We start from the raw sequence: 21,649 nt of genomic DNA on the forward strand, positions 1-21,649 counted from the left end.
ATATCTAGTGGACTCATATCTGACCTCTCCCCAAGAATTGGGAAAGAAGGCAGACAAATGGGTCAGAACAAGAGTGAACAGAAAAGTTCATACAGGGGGTGGCAAGGATGGCAAGAAGAAGGATGGTAAGTCTTCAGACAAGGGTGGGGACAAATCTAATAATGAGTCTTCATCAGGCCCACAAAAACACTCTGGTGGGGGTGGTGGGTCCAAATCCTCTTCTAATCAAGTAAAGAAACCATGATGCTATTTATGTAAAATAAAAGGCCATTGGACAACTGATGCCAGTTGTCCAAAGAAAAGCACCAAGCCTCCCACCACTACAACCCCTGCTGCTGCACCTAGTGCCCCTAGTAATAGCAGTGGTGGTGGGAGCAAACCTACTAATAGCCAATCCAAGGGAGTAGCTGGGCTCACTTTTGGTAATTTAGTTGGGGTTGGTCTTGTTAGGGAGACCACAGAGGCTGTGTTAGTCTCTGAAGGTGGCATTGATTTAGCCACCTTGGTTGCTTGTCCCCTTAATATGGATAAGTACAAGCAACTTCCCCTAATAAATGGTGTTGAGGTTCAGGCCTACAGGGACACAAGGGCCAGTGTTACCATGGTAATAGAGAAACTGGTCCACCCTGAACAACACCTACTTGGTCACCAGTACCAAGTGACTGATGCTCATAACAACACTCTTAGCCACCGCATGGCTGTTGTGAATCTCAACTGGGGGGGGGGGGTTACTGGTCCAAAGAAAGTTGTGGTTGCCTCAGATTTACCTGTAGACTGTCTACTAGGGAACGATTTAGAGACATCAGCTTGGGCAGAAGTGGAGTTGGAGGCTCATGCAGCAATGCTGGGCATTCCTGGGCATATTTGTGCTTTGCCAAGGGCTCAGGCCAAAAAGCAAAAAGGACAGGGTGACTTTGATCCTGGAAGAATGGACCAAGTGCTCCCTAAAGCTAGGGTTAGTAAAGGTAAAACACTACCTACTATCCCTCTACAGTGGATTCAACTTCTGAGGAAGAAGAATTTCCACCTTGTGCAGAACCTACACCAGAGGAGCTGGAAGCAGACACTGCTGAGCTTTTGGGTGGAGGGGGGCCTGCCAGGGAGGAGATGAGTGTGGCACAGCAGACCTGTCCCACACTAGAGGGTCTAAGACAGCAAGCTGTCAAACAGCAAAATGGTGATGTCAGTGACTCTCACAGAGTTTACTGGGAGGACAACCTCTTGTATACTGAAGCAAGGGATCCAAAACCTGGAGCAGCCAGGAGATTGGTGATTCCTCAGCAATACAGAGAGTTCCTCCTAACACTAGCCCACAACATTCCCTTGGCTGGACATTTAGGGCAAATGAAAACTTGGGACAGGCTTGTCCCCTTGTTTCATTGGCCTAGAATGTCAGAGGACACAAAGGAATTTTGTAAGTCCTGTGAAACCTGTCAAGCCAGTGGCAAAACAGGTGGCACCCCAAAGGCACCCCTTATTCCACTACCTGTGATTTGGGGTTCCCTTTGAAAGGGTAGGGGTTGACATAGTTGGCCCCCTGTACCCTCCTACTGCTTCAGGCAATAGGTTTATCTTGGTGGTAGTGGACCATGCCACCAGATATCCTGAAGCAATTCCTCTAAGGACCACTACAGCTCCTGCAGTGGCAAAGGCCCTCCTGGGAATCTTTTCCAGGGTGGGCTTCCCAAAAGAGGTGGTATCAGACAGGGGAAGCAATTTTATGTCTGCTTACTTAAAGGCCATGTGGAAGGAATGTGGTGTGACATACAAGTTCACAACACCCTATCATCCACAAACAAATGGACTGGTTGAGAGGTTTAATAAAACTCTCAAAGGAATGATAATGGGACTCCCTGAAAAACTCCGGAGGAGATGGGATGTCCTGTTACCTTGCCTCCTTTTTGCTTACAGGGAGGTACCCCAAAAAGGAGTGGGCTTCAGCCCCTTTGAAATCCTATTTGGACACCCTGTAAGAGGTCCTCTAACACTTGTGAAGGAGGGTTGGGAACAACCTTTAAAAGCTCCTAAGCAAGACATAGTGGACTATGTACTTGGCCTAAGATCTAGGATGGCTGAGTACATGAAAAAGGCTAGTAAAAACCTCCAGGCCAGCCAAGAGCTCCAAAAGCAATGGCATGACCAGAAGGCTGTTCTGATTCAGTACCAACCAGGGCAGAAAGTGTGGGTCTTGGAGCCTGTAGCCCCAAGAGCACTCCAAGACAAATGGAGTGGTCCCCACATTATTGCTGAGAAAAAGGGAGAAGTCTCCTACTTGGTTGACTTGGGCACTGCCAGGAGTCCCCTTAGGGTGCTCCATGTCAATCGCCTGAAACCCTACTATGACAGGGCTGATCTCACCCTGCTCATGGCAACAGACTAAGGACAGGAAGAAGAGAGTGACCCTCTCCCTGATCTCTTCTCTTCCACAGAACAAGATGCTCTAGTGGAAGGTGTAGTTCTGGCAGATTGTCTTACTGCTGAGCAGAAAGACCACTGCACAAATCTCTGGGGTCAGTTTTCTGAACTCTTTTCTACTGTGCCAGGCACCACTTCTTGGTGTGAGCACACTATAGATACTGGAGACAGCTTGCCTGTCAAAAGTAAGATCTATAGGCAGCCTGACCATGTCAGAGACTGCATAAAACAAGAGGTGCAGAAAATGCTTGAACTGGGAGTGGTTGAGCACTCTGAAAGTCCATGGGCCTCTCCTGTGGTACTTGTACCAAAACCTCATTCCAAGGATGGTAAAAGGGAAATGAGATTTTGTGTTGACTACAGAGGTCTCAACCAGGTAACTAAAACTGATGCTCACCCTTTACCCAGGGCAGATGAGCTAATAGATACAATGGCATCTGCCAAGTATCTAGGCACCTTTGATTTGACTGCAGGGTATTGTCAGATCAAATTATCAGAGGATGCTAAAACAAAAACTGCATTTTCTACCATTGGAGGGCACTACAATTCACAGTAATGCCATTTGGTTTGAAAAATGCACCTGCCACTTTTCAGAGGTTGGTGAATACAGTCCTGCAAGGGCTGGAGGCTTTTAGTGCAGCATATCTAGATGACATAGCTGTCTTTAGCTCCAGCTGGGATGATCACCTGGTCCACCTATGGAAAGTTTTGGAGGCCCTGCAAAAGGCAGGCCTCACTATCAAGGCTTCCAATTGCCAGATAGGGCAGGGGAAAGTGGTTTATCTGGGACACCTTGTGGGTGGAGAACAGATTGCACCACTTCAGGGGAAAATCCAAACTATTATAGATTGGGTTCCCCCTACAACTCAGACTCAGGTGAGAGCCTTTTTAGGCCTCACTGGGTACTACAGGAGGTTCATAAAGAAATATGGCTCCATAGCAGCCCCTCTTAATTACCTCACTTCGAAGAAAATGCCTAAAAAGGTACTATGGACAGCAGACTGTCAGAAAGCTTTCGAGGAGCTGAAGCAGGCCATGTTCTCTGCACCTGTCCTGAAAAGCCCCTGTTACTCCAAAAAATTCATTGTCCAAACTGATGCATCTGAATTAGGGGTAGGGACAGTCTTATCACAACTTAATTCTGAGGGCCAGGATCAACCTGTTGCTTTTATCAGCAGGAGGTTGACCCCTAGAGAAAAGCGTTGGTCTGCCATAGATAGGGAGGCCTTTGCTGTGGTCTGGGCACTGAAGAAGTTGAGGCCATACCTGTTTGGCACTCACTTCATTGTTCATACAGACCACAAACCTCTACTTTGGCTAAAACAAATGAAAGGTGAAAACCCTAAATTGTTGAGGTGGTCCATATCTCTACAGGGAATGGACTATACAGTGGAACATAGACCTAGGAGTACCCACTCCAATGCAGATGGACTCTCCAGATATTTCCACTTAGACAATGAAGACTCATCAGATCATAGCTAGTCTTATTGTCCTTCGTTTGGGGGGGGGAGGGTTGTGTAGGAAAGTACCATCTTGCCTGGCATGTTACCCCCATATTTCACTGTATATATGTTGTTTTAGTTGTATGTGTCACTGGGACCTTGCCAGCCAGGGCCCCAGTGCTCATACGTGTGCCCTGTATGTGTTCCCTGTGTGATGACTAACTGTCTCACTGAGGCCCTGCTAACCAGAACCTCAGTGGTTATGCTCTTTCATTTCTTTACAAATTGTCACTAACAGGCTAGTGGCCAATTTCACCAATTTACATTGGCATACTGGAACACCCTTATAATTCCCTAGTATATGGTACTGAGGTACCCAGGGTATTGGGGTTCCAGGAGATCCCTATGGGCTGCAGCATTTCTTTTGCCACCCATAGGGAGCTCTGACAATTCTTACACAGGCCTGCCACTGCAGCCTGAGTGAAATAACGTCCACGTTATTTCACAGCCATTTACCACTGCACTTAAGTAACTTATAAGTCACCTATATGTCTAACCTTTACCTGGTAAAGGTTGGGTGCTAAGTTACTTAGTGTGTGGGCACCCTGTCACTAGCCAAGGTGCCCCCACATTGTTCAGGGCAAATTCCGCGGACTTTGTGAGTGCGGGGACACAATTACACGCGTGCACTATACATAGGTCACTACCTATGTATAGCTTCACAATGGTAACTCCGAACATGGCCATGTAACATGTCTAAGATCATGGAATTGCCCCCCCAATGCCATCCTGGTATTGGGGAGACAATCCCATGATCCCCCGGGTCTCTAGCACAGACCCGGGTACTGCCATACTGCCTTTCCCGGGGTTTCACTGCAGCTGCTGCTGCTGCTAACCCCTCAGACAGGTTTCTGCCCTCCTAGGGTCCAGCAAGGCTTGGCCCAGGAAGGCAGAACAAAGGACTTTCTCAGAGAGAGGGTGTTACACCCTCTCCCTTTGGAAAAAAGTGTCAGGGCTGGGGAGGAGTAGCCTCCCCCAGCCTCTGGAAATGCTTTGATGGGCACAGATGGTGCCCATCTCTGCATAAGCCAGTCTAAACCGGTTACAGGGATCCCCCAGCCCTGCTCTGGCGTGAAACTGGACAAAGAAAAGGGGAGTGACCACTCCCCTGACCTGCACCCCCAGTGTGCTCCAGACCTCTGCCATCTTGGAAACAGAGGTGCTGCTGGCACACTGGACTGCTCTGAGTGGCCAGGGCCAGCAGGTAACGTCAGAGACTCCTTCTGATAGGCTCTTACCTGTGTTGCTAGCCTATCCTCCTTCCTAAGTAGCCAAACCTCCTTTTCTGGCTATTTAGGGTCTCTGCTTTGGGGAATTCTTTAGATAATGAATGCAAGAGCTCATCAGAGTTCCTCTGCATCTCTCTCTTCACCTTCTGCCAAGGAATCGACCGCTGGAAGCCTGCAAAACCGCGACAAAGTAGCAAAGACGACTACTGCAACCTTGTATCGCTGATCCTGCCGCCTTCTCAACTGTTTTCCTGGTGATGCATGCTGTGGGGGTAGTCTGCCTCCTCTATGCACTAGAAGCTCCAAAGAAATCTCCCGTGGGTCGACAGAATCTTCCCCCTGCAACCGCAGGCACCAAAGAACTGCATCACCGGTCCTCTCGGTCCCCTCTCAGCACAACGAGCGTGGTCCCTGGAACTCAGCAACTCTGTCCAAGTGACTCCCACAGTCCAGTGACTCTTCAGTCCAAGTTTGGTGGAGGTAAGTCCTTGCCTCCCCACGCTAGACTGCATTGCTGGGTACCGCGTGATTTGCAGCTGCTCCGGCTCCTGTGCACTCTTCCAGGATTTCCTTTGTGCACAGCCAAGCCTGGGTCCCCGACACTCTAACCTGCAGTGCACGACCTCCTGAGTTGTCCTCCGGCGTCGTGGGACCTTCTTTTTTTGACTTTGGGTGAGCTCCGTTTCACTCTTCTTCGTAGTGCCTGTTCCGGCACTTCTGCGGGTGTTGCTTGCTTCTGAGTGGGCTCTTTGTCTTGCTGGATGCCTCCTCTGTCTCCTCACGCAATTGGCGACATCCTGGTCCCTCCTGGGCCACAGCAGCATCCAAAAACCCTAACCGTGACCCTTGCAGCTAGCAAGGCTTGTTTGCGGTCTTTCTGCATGGAAACACCTCTGCAAGCTTCTTCACGACGTGGGACATCCATCTTCCAAAGGGGAAGTTTCTAGCTCTCTTCGTTCTTGCAGAATTCACATCTTCTACCATCTGGTGGCAGCTTCTTTGCACCCACAGCTGGCATTTCCTGGGCATCTGCCCACTCCCGACTTGAGTGTGACTCTTGGACTTGGTCCCCTTGTTCCACAGGTACTCTCGTCTGGAAATCCATTGTTGTTGCATTGCTGGTGTTGGTCTTCCTTGCAGAATTCCCCTATCACGACTTCTGTGCTCTCTTGGGAACTTAGGTGCACTTTGCACCTACTTTTCAGGGTCTTGGGGTGGGCTATTTTTCTAACCCTCACTGTTTTCTTACACTCCCAGCGACCCTCTACGAGCTCACACAGGTTTGGGGTCCATTTGTGGTTCGCATTCCACTTCTAGAGCATATGGTTGGTGTTGCCCCTATCCCTATGTGCTCCCATTGCATTCTATTGTGACTATACATTGTTTGCACTGTTTTCTATTGCTATTACTGCACATTTTGGTATTGTGTACATATATCTTGTGTATATTTGCTATCCTCATACTGAGGGTACTCACTGAGATACTTTGGCATATTGTCATACAAATAAAGTACCTTTATTTTTAGTATATCTGTGTATTGTGTTTTCTTATGATATTGTGTATATGACACCAGTGGTATAGTAGGAGCTTCACACGTCTCCTAGTTCAGCCTAAGCTGCTCTGCTAAGCTACCTTTACTATCAGCCTAAGCTGCTAGACACCTCTTCTACACTAATAAGGGATAACTGGACCTGGTGCAGAGTGTAAGTACCCCTTGGTACCACTACAAACCATGCCAGCCTCCTACACGCTGTACATAGGTGGTGACCTATGTACAGTGCACGCGTGTAATGGTGTCCCCGCACTCGCAAAGTCCGGGGATTTTGCCCTGAACGATGTCGGGGCACCTTGGCTAGTGTCAGGGTGGCCACACACTAAGTTACTTTGCACCCAACCTTCACCAGGTGAAGGTTAAACATATAGGTGACTTATAAGTTACTTAAGTGCAGTGGTAAATGGCTGTGAAATAACGTGGACGTTATTTCACTCAGGCTGTACTGGCAGGCCTGTGTAAGAATTGTCAGAGCTCCCTATGGGTGGCAAAAGAAATGCTGCAGCCCATAGGGGTCTCCTGGAACCCCAATACCCTGGGTACCTCAGTACCATATACTAGGGAATTATATGGGTGTACCAGTATGCCAATGTGAATTGGTAAATTTAGTCACTAGCCTGTTAGTGACAAATTTGGAAGCAGAGAGAGCATAACCACTGAGGTTCTGGATAGCAGAGCCTCAGTGAGACAGTTAGGCATCACACAGGGAACACATACAGGGCCCATACTTATGAGCACTGGGGCCCTGGCTGGCAGGGTCCCAGTGACACTTACACTTAAACAACATACATACAGTGAAATATGGAGTTAACATGCCAGGCAAGATGGTACTTTCCTACAATTAGACACTGCTATTCTCTTCACTCAGTATCAATCTGCTTCGCCACACCACAATAATCATACCCCCATATTTTCTGAACTAAGAGCTTCCTTTGAGCTGGCATTTCATGGTAATATGACATTGGCACACACCCTGATTTTGAGCTCTCATACCTGACTAAGCTGACTCTCTGTGCCAAGTGTTCTGTGTCCTCCTCGGTGGGTGGGACCCCGTCCACCAAGGCAAAGCCATAGCGGAGGAAGTTGTCAAACAGCTCACGAAGGCCTTCATCAGTCTCCAAGACCCGCTGGCATGGCACTGGTGCCACTTGGGCTCGCTGATAGACCTCTGCATTCCACAGCACTTGGAGTTGTGGTTTCTTCAGATGTCCTTCATAGCTGTTCTCCATTAGCCAGGACAAGCTATAATCTGTCAGGTGACCATCTGGCCCTGGAATGGAGAAAGTCAAAACAGTTAACGGAGATCAGCAGAAGCCAATGTAATTTCATTCAATGTTACAGACACTAGAGATCAGCAAACTGCACTGTGATGTCACTCAATATTACAGAGATGGGATGAAGGGTCAGCATAGACCAATGTGATGTCATTCCATACTACAGGCACCAGGGGTCATCTCAGAGCACTGTGACGTCATTCAATGCAACAGACACCAGGGAGGTCAGACCAGAGCACTGTGATGCTATTCCATGTTAGAGACATCAGCACAGAACACTGTCATGTCACTGCATGCTACAAACACCAGGGGCCAGCAGAGAGCATTGTGAAGTTATTCCATGCTACAGAGACCAAGTATCAGAACAGAACACTGTGACATCCTTCCATGCACAGTGCCTGTGATGTCATTCAATGCTACAGACAGCAGGGGCCAATATAGAGCACTGTGATGTCATTCCATGCTACAAAAAATTGGGGTCAGCAAAGAGCACCTTGAAGTTATTCCATGGCACAGCCACCAGGGCTCAGCAGAGAGCATTGCAGTGTCATTCCATGGCACAGCCACTAGTGGTCAGTACAGACTCTACTGGCGTCATTCCATGCACCCATCTCAACCTTCAAATTAATGAATAATGACTCATCCTATCCACTGTCTCAAAGTACATGTCCTCCAGTGAGTGGATCTACATCTGCACACACAGAAGAACAAAGTAGGTAAGGGCACTGAAAGGTAACCACTCAAGTGCATACCCTCCAGTGCCTGTACATACTTATGCAAGGTCACTGGGGATCCAGTTCAGTGCATACCCATCAGTGCCCTTACATACTTATGTAAGGTCACTGAGGGGTATCCACTCCAGTGCATACCCTACGATCCCCGTACACACTTATGTAAGGTCACTGAAGGGTATCCACTCTAGTGCACACCCCTCAGTGTCCTTACATATTCATGTAAGGTCACTGAGGGGTATTGACTCCAGTGCATACCCTTCAGTGCTCTTACATACTTATGTAAGGTCACTGAGGTGTATCCCTTCCAGTGCATACCCCTTGATACTCTTACATGCTGCACTGCAGTGCAGTTCATACCCCTCAGTTCCCTTACATACTTATGGAAGGTCACTGAGGGGTATCTACTCCAGTGCATGCCACTCAGGTCCCTTACATACGTATATAAAGTCACTGAGGGGTATCCACTCCAGTGTATACCCCTCTGTGCCCTTACATACTTATGTAAGGTCACTGAGGGGTATCGACTCCAGTGCATACCACTCAGGGCCCTTACATACTTATGTAAGGTCACTGAGGGGTATCCACTCCAGTGCATTTCACTCAGTGCCCTTACTTACTTATGTAAGGTCACCGAGGGGTATCGACTCCAGTGCCTACCCCTCGATGCCCGTACATAATTATGTAAGGTCACTGAGGTGTATCAACTCCAGTGAATATCCCTCAGTTCCCTTACATACTTATGTAAGGTCACTGATGGGCATCAACTCCAGTGCATACCCCTCGAGGCCCGTACATACTTATGTAAGGTCACTGAAGGGTATCCACTCCAGTGAATACCACTCAGTGCCCTTACTTACTTATCTAAGGTCACCAAGGGGTATCGGCTCCAGTGCATACCCCTAATGCCTGTACATACATATTTAAAGTCACTGAGGGGTATCGGCTCCAGTGCATATCCCTCAGTTCCCTTACATACTTATGTAAGGTCACCAATGGGTATCAACTCCACTGCATACCCCTCGATGCCCGTACACACTTATGTAAGGTCACTGAGGGGTATCAGCTCCAGTGCATACCCCTCCGTTCCCTTATATACTTATGTAAGGTCACCAATGGGTATCAACTCCACTGCATACCCCTTGATGCCCGTACATACTTATGTAAGGTCACTGAGGGGTATCAGCTCCAGTGCATACCCCTCCGTTCCCTTATATACTTATGTAAGGTCACCAATGGGTATCAACTCCACTGCATACCCCTCGATGCCCGTACACACTTTTGTAAGGTCACTGAAGGGTATCCACTCCAGTGAATACCACTCAGTGCCCTTAGTTACTTATCTAAGGTCACCAAGGGGTATCGGCTCCAGTGCATACCCCTTAATGCCTGTACATACATATTTAAAGTCACTGAGGGGTATCGGCTCCAGTGCATATCCCTCAGTTCCCTTACATACTTATGTAAGGTCACCAATGGGTATCAACTCCACTGCATACCCCTCGATGCCCGTACATACTTATGTAAGGTCACTGAGGGGTATCAGCTCCAGTGCATACCCCTCCGTTCCCTTATATACTTATGTAAGGTTACCAATGGGTATCAACTCCACTGCATACCCCTCGATGCCCGTACACACTTTTGTAAGATCACTGAGGGGTATCAGCTCCAGTGCATCAACATACCCCTCGATGCCCGTACATACTTATGTAAGGTCACCAAGGGGTATCCACTCCAGTGCATACCACTCAGGGCACTTACATACTTATGTAAGGTCACCAATGGGTATCAACTCCACTGCATACCCCTCGATGGCCGTACATACTTATGTAAGGTCACCAATGGGTATCAACTTCACTGCATACCCCTCGATGGCCGTACATACTTATGTAAGGTCACTGAGGGGTATCCACTCCAGTGCATCAACATACCCCTCGATGGCCGTACATACTTATGTAAGGTCACCGAGGGGTATCCACTCCAGTGCATACCACTCAGGGCACTTACATACATACTTATGTAAGGTGGCCGAGGGTATGCACTGCACTGCAGCAGTACTTTAAACAGGGCTGGAGGATGGGAACAGTCCCACCATGTTTAATCTGCAGTGTTTTTTCAACATAGAAGGACTGCTCCCTCTTCCAGCCATGCTTAGAAACCATTACAGTGCTGATTTAATTCCACCAGCAGAAAGGTGGACGCTGAATTACTTAATTCCTCACTATTTTATTCTACTTATGTATCTTCATAAACCAGACCGACGTTCTTTGAGGCTTGTGTGTTCAATCATCGCCATCTACTGGTCATTAAGCATCACTACATCATTTCTACAGTGTTAGGCAAAGTTTACTCTGGATGTTTTACAGCCGAAGATTTATTTGCACACTTGTGCAGACTTTTGAAAGTCTCTGTGGAACTGGATTCCTCACAGCCAACGTGATTGGCTTGTTTAATAAAAAGTACACATTTACCTTTTACAGTCAGTGATCCATTTTTGTGTTTGAATTACTGTTTGCTAACAGGGAATGGCAGGCCTGTTCGAAGTGCATGCAATACTCTTTCAGTGACGTACATGCTGTGCAGGCATTATACATTTATTTGTTTTAGTCTGGTTAGATTTTCTCTTTGCTCATATTAGTGTGGTAGTGCATGTCATTTAGTATGTTTATGTTTTTTTTGCAATGATGCTCCTTTTTTACAGGATCCTGGGGAACCTCTGCTGAAGTGGTGATTGTGTCTCTGGTCTTTTAAAGCTTATTTAGGAGCTATTGATGGCATCAAATGTAAACCAGATCGAAAGAGAGACTAGTTCTATCGTTATTTGGGGTTGAGGGTTAAAATGTGTTTGATCATTCGCCAGAGTATACAACTGCGTAAAATGCGGATATTGATGAGTTTCAAAGTGCAGCAAATCAACTAGAGATTCATTTGTGGGTAAAGTTAATTTGACAGAAAGTAGACACTTTTATTTACCAGCACTCAAGGTCCTTTGGAGTCAATCGACACATATGTCACTGTAGTGAAAGTTCCGGCATCATTTTAGGAATTTGATCATTGTAATTCATAGTTAATTCATCATCAAATTGCCCCTAATGTAATTCTAAAATTCTAAAAAAATAAATCCAAGAAAGGTTGTTAGCCAGCAAAACCCCAGTCTTGATGAAGCAGTTGATATAGTTAAAAGCATTCAGTGTTCATGTGAATACTCTAAACGACTAGATACTATTTTCAACCAAATAGCTGCTGTAAGCAATGACAAAAAAACAATCCAGTGGATTATTTTCAAATGTTGGCAGAGGCAAAGCTGCGTGTAATAATTCTAAAACAAAATGTTTTAGATGCGGTTCACTTATTCCTGTCTCTGATTTTAAAAACTATCTTGCAATTGGTCAAGAATGTTGGAAATGTACAACCAACAAGGGAAGAATTTAATAACAGTGAGAACAGGTTAAGTGAGTTAGTACTATCTATAGAAATGTTGGAAATTGCCAATCATATTTCTCTTTTACTAGAATCTGGCTCAGGAATTACAATATTTGCATGGATAATTAAAAAAATAAATGGTCTGATAAAACTCTCTTACCACCTGGTGTCATTGCCATTACCTTCGAGGGTAGCCGAATTTACCCCATGGTGTACTGGGGTACTTTTGGGTGGATATTAGTTTTTGTGACAGAATGATCAAAGGTATAGTATATGTGGCGACAAAGGTGTTACTGTGCTTTGGTGGTGGCATCAAGCAGATAAGCAGACCAGGTAAGCCATGTTCCATGGCTCTAGTAGAAAATCACTGTGTAGGAGGAGGGTCTGCTTTGTTTAATCATCAAAGGTTTAATGTTTTGAAATAATTTTTGCAATACAGTTTGTAAAATAAAAAGTTTTGTTCACACCTGTCAAACATGTCATGCAATCTTCCTCTGAGTGTGAGGCATGAACTACGAAAATGCTGAAGAAAATGCAAGATGATGCATTATTGAGGCCATGGATGCCACGATGTGGATCTCCAGTTGTTCTGGCAAGAAAAATGGTGAAATATGTCTATGTGTTGATCTAAGATGCATTTACAATGCTATATGTGTAGAGAACTTTCCTCTACTATGTATCGAGGTTCTCATAACTGCTGTGTCCGTCCAAATGGATCACCACATTAAATCTCAAAGTGGCACATCATCAGGTGGTGTTCGATGAGAGCTCATGCCATTCTACCACTTTTGTTAATCCTGATGGCATGTTCCAGTTTTGGAAGATGTCATTTGGATTGGCATCAGCTGCTTCTGTTTTTCATAAAGTGAAGACTGAAATGTTGAATGGTGTTAACAATGTTGTAGTATTCTTGGATAATATTTTGTAGATACAATTAAGAAGCATGACACTGTTTTGATAAAAGTGTCATGTGTATTATTGGAAAATGGGGCCCCGTTGAGGAAGGATAAATGTGTTTTGTGTGGATAAAGTTGAATAACTAGGGCATGTGTTGTCTGCTGAAGGAGTTAAACCCAAAAATGGGATTGGTTGATAGTATAGTGAAAGTGCCACACCCATGTGATAAGGAACATTTACGCTCTTTCCTTGGAACGTGCACGTTTAATTAAAAATTCATGAAGGACCTTTCTAATACTATTTTGTGTAGTCCCCATTGTGTCAAGAAAGTTTGAACTTATAAAATGTAGCATTGTATTGGCACCAGCTTATTCTGAGAAGTGTAAAGCTTTTGTCATAGTGGATGCCAGTGCTTATGGTATTGGGGCTGTTTGGTAGCAGTTGGATGGCACCAAAGAAGTTACTGTGGGCTTTGCTTTGAGATGTTTAAAGGAAGCTGAATTGATATAATCTGTGATTGGAAAGGAAATGCTTGCCTGTACATGGGGAGTTGAGAAGTTAAAGCCATATTTGTGGGGTAGGACAATTTGGTTATGTATAGGTCATCGACCTATTGTTAATATTTTGCCTGGTAAAAAAATAAAGAAATCCACTGCACTGCTGGCAAGATTATAGGCTAAACTGCTAGAATTCAGCTTTCGCATTATTCATACTGCTGGTGACATAAACCTTATTGTCGAGGTTACCAGTGGATTGACTGAATGAGGAGCGTGATGATGATTTAATGTATAGTTGCCAAAATTGAAGAACGTGTCGTGTGTGAGAGCATAGATGCATGGCATAAGGAGGAAAACATTTTGGAGGTGGTTATCAGTTTTGTGACAAAAGGATAGCCTTATGAGAAATCTGTTAGTGTAAATTTGCAGCCCTTTTGTAAGATTGCTGATGGGTTTTCTGTGGCAGATGATGTACTTGTAAGAGACAACTAGCATATTTCCCCTGTGTATTTCAGGCAATGAATCGTGGAAACTGCTCATACTGAACATCTTGGCATAAGTTCCACCAAGGGTAGAATTTGTTGTAGTTTTTGGTGGCCAGGCATGGATGGAGATGTTGAAGAGCTGTTTTGCTCTTGTTCACAGTGTTCTTTTAGTGACAAACATCTTATTACTGTTTTCGGGTGTCCTAAGGTGATGCCTTGTCATGAGAAGGTATGATGGAAGGTTGCTGTTGATTTTTTGGAGGATTTACTGTTCTACCTCCCCATATGAGGTATTGTATTCTTATGATAGATCATCTTTCGCGAGGGTGAAAGTGAAGGCTGTGGCTTAGGCCATAACTGACAGTGTCATAAGGTTTTTCAAGGATGTTTTTGCGAACGAGGAAGTGCCTTTGGAATATTATCTGACAATGGAGATCAATTCACTTCTTTTGTTATGCAGGATTTCTTTAACACATGTGAAATTAAAGATATTTACACTGCATTGTATTTTCCACAATTAAATGGAAGAGTGGAAAGGTTTAACAAAGTGTTATTGGAGTGCATCCAAAGATCAATAAAGTCTCATATTGACACTGTAGAAAGAATCAGAGTTATTATGAGCTTGGCGTACGACACCGCATTCTGTTGAGGGGTAAGATGGATGGTTTGTGTCTTTCACTACTTTGGAAGGATGTGGTTAAGTGTTTGCTGCTAAAGGTGCCAGTAAAATATGTGTTGAAAATGAGTGCAAGGTTAGAAGAAAATTAATGATGAATGAAGAATCAAGGAGAATTTGTGTGAGGCATTGGGTCTGTATTAATGATCTGTTATTGTTGAAAAAGGGGTCTTCTAAATTCAGATATCGAACCCAAGTTATGGAAATGCTTGGTAATGTTGTACATAGTTCTAATAATTGTCAATAGTAGAATGTGTAGAGAGTGCCCATATTTCTTTCTCCCGCTAAAGGGGAGATGATGGTGGTGGTATGTCTTTATGTCCCTGTCAGGGTATGCAAGTTTGCAGGAGTTATTGAATAAAAAAGAGCGGTTCAGAAATGCAGGGATTATCTGTTCTGGTTTTGATTACATTTTTTAATTTGTGAGTTTATGTTGATTTTAGGTGATTAGTTGGATTGTATTTTGAGTTTTTTTGTTGTTAGACCTGGCATCCTTGGGGTGGTTTCACCTGTCTTTTTGCCGCTGCTTCCTGTGTTTTTGACTGTGTGCTGGACCTTGTTTTTGCTAGTTTTGGTACTCTGGGAACTTTACCACTGCTGATCAGTGCTAAAGTCCAAGTGTTCCCTATGTAAATTGTATGTGTAATAGGCTTTTCCATGATTGGCATATCTGATTTACTAGTAGGTCCCTAATAAAGTGCACTAGAGGTGTTCAGGGACTGTAAATCAAATGCTACTAGTGGGCCCACAGCACTGGTTGTGCTACCCACATGTGTAGCCCTGTAAAAATGTCTCAGACCTGCCACTGCAGTGTCTGTGTGTGTGCAGTTTCAAACTGCCAATTCGACCTGGCAAGTGTACCCACTTGCCAGGCCCAAATCTTCCTGTAAAGCACCCCTATGGTAGGCCCCAGGTAGCCCCATGGGCAGGGTGCAGTGTATGTTAAAGGTAGGACATGTACTGATGTGTTGGCCATGCTACGACAGTGAAATACTGCCAAATTCTGTTTTCACTGTTGCAAGGCATATCTCTCTTATAGGTTAACATGGGGACTGTCTAAATATTTTTAAAGTAGAGATTCCCTTTGTTGTACAATAAAACTGCTCCTTACTTATTTTCTATTAAAAATGGAATGGATTGATTAGCATGTATTGCCCCTCTTGAATAACTGTTTCACTTATAGGACTCTATTACCTATGTTATCTATCTGAGAAGCCTTTGACCTCTCACCCTCGATAATCTGAGAGGTCAAAGTGCAGAAAGTGTTTAGGTGGGACCCTGTTTGGTGTACCGTAGCAAGTTGCTGCCCACAACATTAGGTCCAGTACCCCATGTGTATCCCCTAGCGGCCTACTAAGTTCTGACAATCTCCAACTAATAGAAGTATGCTGTTACCAGCTCTGTAGGAGGGGTAAGCCAAGGGGACAAATGAATTTCAAGGCTAGCACTCACAGGTGAGGTGAAGTGTGGAATCATCCACTTGCACATGTGTTGGCTTGATGTTCAGGTCCACGCTGGCTGTATCCAGTATCCGCTGGTTCATCTCTGAATCGTGGCATGAGTTTGAGCGGCAGTTATCCCGCAGCCACACGAAATCAAACCGCATGCAGGAGTCCCCATACTGGAGCTCTGAGGAACAGAAGAGAAAGAGACATTTGCACCTACAGTTCTATCCCACACACCAGCGGAGTGAAGGCATGGACTCTGCTGAGGTGAATAGGAACGATGATATCCAAAGCTTGCTCATTTTATGCTGCTGAAGGACCCCACTTGGGGGTTTAAAGCTTCTCTTCTTTCCATCAGTTGAAGTTATGTATCTGCTGCCACACTCAATCCCTTACAAGTGTCTCTCTTAGAAGATACACTGTCATCACACAACTACACAGAGAACTAACCACGCTGCCATCTATAAACCATCTGCCATTTTCACCATCCCTGACAAGCACAAATTAAGCATGTGTCTGAACTTGGAAACCAATTGGTACAACCTACTCGGATGGCACATATGTCCCGCAAAACAAAACACAATCATTGGATCCACCCACCACATAATACATCATCAGGACATTCTCTACTGAAGATTTCCTAGCCATCTTCACCTTTCTCAAAGCAACCACCTATGAAAGTGAAATTGCCACAGTAACCTTCCAGAAACCCTTCGAAAGCATTCACTGCTTAACATAACCCACACCCCCATCTCACTAGAATCTTCTGAATATCTTCAAAACCGAATCCTTCGTCATCTGAAAAGTGTCTGTCTGTCCTTGATGATCTAGCAGTTATCAGACTCACCAACAAATCTTTCACTTTTTTTAGTGAAATAATAAAAAACTGTTGCTGCACAATTCTAAAATACAGATCAACACACATCCCCCACTTCCCACTTTCAGTCACGGTTTAGACCACTATGAAGCACCAACACAGCTGTCATCCAGTCAGGTTTCAGATCACAATGCAGCATCAGCAGAGATGTTATCCAATCAGACTTCAGATCACAATGCAGCACCAGCACAGCAGACATCAAAGCAGGCTCCAGACCACAATGCAGCACCAGCACAGCTGCCATCCAATCAGGCTTCAGACAACAATGAAGCATCAGCACAGCTGTCATCTAATCAGACTTCAGACTTCACACCACAATGCAGCCCCAGCACAACTGTCAGCCAATCAGGCTGCAGGCTTCAGATCTAAGAGATGCACCAGTGCAGCGGTCATCCAATCAGGCTTCAGGCTTCAGACCACAAACCAGCACCCGCATACCTATCATCCAGTCAGGCTCCAAACCACAATGCAGCAACAGCACAGCGGACATCAAGTCAGGCTTCAGACTTCAGACCACAATGCAGCACCAGCACAGCCGTCATCCAATCTGACTTCAGACCACAAAGCAGTACCAGTGCAGCTGTCATCAAATCAGGCTTCAAACCACAATCCAGCACCCACACAGCTGTTATTCAATCAGGCTTCAGACCACAGTTCAGCACCGTAGACATTGAATCAGGCTTCAGGCTTCAGACCACAATGCAGCAACAGCACAGCACAGCTGTCATCCAGTCTTGTTTCAGGCCACAATGCAGAGCCAGTGCAGCTGTCATCCAATCAGGCTTCAGGATTCAGGCATCAGACTATTATGCAGCACCTGCACAGCTGTCATCCAATATAGCTTCAGGCTTCAGACCACAATGCAGCACCAGCACAGATGTCATCTAATCAGGCTTCAGGCTTCAGACCACAATGCAGCACCAGCACAGCTGTCATCCAAGTTCAGGACAAAACATTTCTCAATAGAACAAAGGTCATCATGGCCATCTCGTCTGACTCAACTTATCAGTGGTGTTTGAGACAGTTGACCATAAAGGTATCCACAACCTCCGCTCCATGTGCATGGGTTGTGTCCTCACTATACTTCACTGGTTCTCTCCATACCTCTCTTGCAACAGCTACTGGTGACCTGTGGTGCCCCTCAAGAATCCATCATCTGCCCAGTGGTCTTTAATATCAGCACTCTGACTGCTTCTCATGACCCAAGTCATCAGGATTCACCCGTACACTGATGATACCTGAAAGTCCCCACTGTAAAACAACATCAACCACCTAATGAACATCCTACCACCTTGGGAGCCACCAACACACAACAGAACCTAAGTGAGGTATCCACGCACCTCTGTCTCCAAGCACTATCTCACACATGCCACTTACATGCAGCACATGGTGAGCCAAAAGGAAGTAGCCTCACTAGGGTGCTGATCAAAAACTATAGTCCAGGAGTGGTATTGCATACTGTGTACTGGGGGCACAACAGGAATGTGTGCTGGTAACCCATACCCCACCCCCAGGACTGTTTATTACTATACAAGGGGCCACAGTCACTTGTGCGACCCCTTCTGTAATACAGATAGAACCATTACATACATAACGCAGGTGCTACCATAACCACTTAACTACTGAGTCATTCATTTATTCATATAAGCTTTATTCGGTTTTAACAAATAAAACCATAAGGAACAGCAATATAAAAATCAAATACATCAAACACTTGATAAAAATGTCTATAATCGAACTGCCCCTGATAAAAAAAACAAGCCAAATAAAAGCAAGTTTGCACATCAGATAATAACCACAGATAAAACAGAGCAGGTCAAACTTGTTTAAAATGCTTACCAACCAACAAAGCGACAATAAAATATTCCATAACTTTTAGTAAAAAGGATAAAACATAATAAAGTGCAAAGTGTCCTCATTGGAAACATGGTCACAGCTGCATGGAACACAAGAAAATGATTTGACATGTCAGAGGTTAAATGGGGCTCTATGAAAAAGTAGTTTGTAATGGGACATAGGCTCTAACAACTCTCTCTTTTATTTTCCAGGCCTTAAATGCCACCTTAGTCCAGGAGACCTCACCCTTAACTATTATGTCTGGAATACTAACATTTAGTAAAACAATCTTTGACATCATTTAACCAAGCAATACTAGACACACCATTGAGGTACAAACAATACTTCAATATGGGACGATTAAGGCTTTTTTCAGGACGTAACCAGCCAGATAGCCAAAGTAACAAAGGTTTCATCTGCAAAATATCAGTTAAAAACCCTAGTCCAAGTTCCTCAATAATAATGTAAGACTGCTGAGTCTTTTTCACCCCAGGGCTAAGCCCTTTTTGGTTACTTGGGTTACCTCACGGTTATGCCTCCATAATTTTTTTTCCCACATATGATATCCATGCAATAGTTGTGTCCTTTTTTGCCAACGTCATGGGGATTTCAAGGGTTCCCGGGGTATGTCGATTCCCCTGGAGAAGACAGAGAAAATAGTCAAAATATATCTAAATATGGGGGGTTTTAGGGACAATGGGGAAAAAGTGTTGTGCAATGAAGTGCCTGTTTTTTTCCTTGAAAATTCCATCAATGCTAGAATCACTATTTTCCCAACTTTGAGGAACAAGCAAAGTTGAGCCGAAACTATTTTTACCACAGCTTCGCATTTGTTTAAAAAGTAGCCAATGTTTCCTAATTTATGTACTTTACATGGTGGAATCTGGCTGAAAACCCATAGGTGATCCTGGGAAACTATAGGTTTCTGAAAAGTAGACACAATTCTGAATTCAGCAAGGGATCTTTTTTGTTTGCCAAAGAAACTAACTGTTGGATTAAAACAATTTTGAAATTGGGTAGGAACAAAGCAGCCATTTATGGCAAAAGCTTAGTCTGTAACGTCATGCCAGGATGGGTGATTTACAGAGGCAAAATACCATTAAGTCCAATAGGCCCTTTTCGTGGTGGGGTTACCTAGAGCTTGTAGGTTCTTCAAGAAACCAAGTTACTCTGAGCTGCACCCTGCAATTATTTTTTATTGTTCATTGAGTATAAAGCAATTAATATGGTAAAACATAAAGAGTAAAAAATGGATGTGAAGGAAATCTTTATATTTCTGAAATATGCACCAGTTACTGAGTTGTTGGAATATGTTTCAATTCATGGTTACCCATACTAGCATGTGATGCAAAGGACATTTTCATAATGTCTTTTTTCTTGCACACCAACATCTTTTTTCTTGCACACCACCTTTCATTTGGAAGCTATAAATGCAGAGAATACAAAATATCCAAAATCATGATCGGGGGCATCATATTTCAGCCAGCACAATCCAAGTTGTTTTGAAAATAAATAAATGTGGGTAGCTGTGGATTTTGAGCCCTAGCTCAGCCTCCACTCACGGGAACCAACCAAACCCATGTATTTCTGAAAACTGAACACCACAGGGAATCCAGAGTGGCATTTCTTGTGTGGCTGTCATCAGGTTCTTTTAGGCGGAAGCCCGTGCAAATCTCAAACATTGGCTAGAACACACATTTTCCTTACATTTGTACAAGGAAAGTTTCTGGAATCTGCAGGGAGCCACAAATATCCTACCACCCAGCATTTCCCCACATCTCCCAATAATAATGGTGCCTCACTATGTGGGTGTCGAGCACTCGAGACAGGAAAGGACCCAAAATGTAACATAGACATATCAAACGTTTCCACTCAAAACCATCTATTTCTTTGCAATTTGGTTAAGTGTGCATTTGGGCCCTTGATCAGCTGGCACCTATGGAAACCTGCCAAACCTGCATTTTTCTGAAAACTAAACACAGGGACTGGTGTGACTTGTCAGGCTCTTACCAGATGTTCTTACCCAGAACCCCTTGCAAACCTAAAGCTTTGGCTAAAAATGCAAATTGTTCTTACATTTCTGTGAGGGAAGGTTCTGTAATTGGTAGGAAGTCACTAATTTCCAATCACCTAGCATTCCACTTTGTCTCCTGTTAAAAATAGTACCATGCTTGTGTGAATGGGCCTAGCACCCGCAACAAAAAATTGCCCAAAACACAACATGAGCAGGTACAATTTTTCCAGTCAAAACCAACCTTTCTCGCACTTTGTGTAGCTGTGAATTTTCAGTTCTAGCTCAGATGACACTGAGTGAAACTTACTAAACCCACATATTTTGAAAGCTAGACACTCACATAATCCAGGGTGGTGTAGCTCATGTGGATGCCACAGCATTTTCTTACTCAAACAGCTCTGCAAACCATAAACGTTACTCAAAATAATGCATTTTGCTCACAGGCCTTGAGATAAAAATTGTACCTCACTTGTGTGAGTTGGCCTGGTGCCTGCAACAGGAAAGGGTCCAAAACATAGGGTTGATAAAACATTAGCATTTCCCATCAAATTAATGATCTGATTTGGCAACTGGGGTAGCTGCCATTTTTGGGCTCCGAATTGACAGCCACCCAGGCAAACCTACCATGCCCAGACATTTCTCAAAACTAGACATCTGGGGGAGTCTAGGGTGGTGTGCCTCGGCTGGATCCCACAACATTTTCATACACACAATGCCAAGCAAATCTCAAACTTTGCCTGAAATTATGAATTTTCATTGCATTTCTATAATGTACATTTACGGAATCCTCAGGGAT

The 21,649-nt window shown here is 44.6% G+C and overlaps 1 protein-coding gene across 2 annotated transcripts in view; it reads right to left on the reverse strand.

Moving 5' to 3' along the window:
- The window catches only part of LOC138262261 (trimethyllysine dioxygenase, mitochondrial-like), a 215,966-nt gene that overhangs the window by 154,284 nt on the left and 40,033 nt on the right, over positions 1–21,649 (reverse strand). The window contains exons 3-4 of one of the 2 annotated variants that reach the window (XM_069212133.1): positions 16,134–16,310; positions 7,692–7,968 (exon numbers count right to left, since the gene is read on the reverse strand). In XM_069212133.1, the coding sequence (XP_069068234.1) occupies positions 7,692–7,968; positions 16,134–16,310 (454 nt within the window). The remainder of the gene's footprint in view (positions 1–7,691; positions 7,969–16,133; positions 16,311–21,649) is intronic. The other variant, XM_069212134.1, reaches the window with a different exon arrangement.

The sequence above is a fragment of the Pleurodeles waltl genome, chromosome 10 (genome assembly GCF_031143425.1).
Source record: "Pleurodeles waltl isolate 20211129_DDA chromosome 10, aPleWal1.hap1.20221129, whole genome shotgun sequence".
Taxonomy (NCBI): Eukaryota; Metazoa; Chordata; class Amphibia; order Caudata; family Salamandridae; genus Pleurodeles; species Pleurodeles waltl.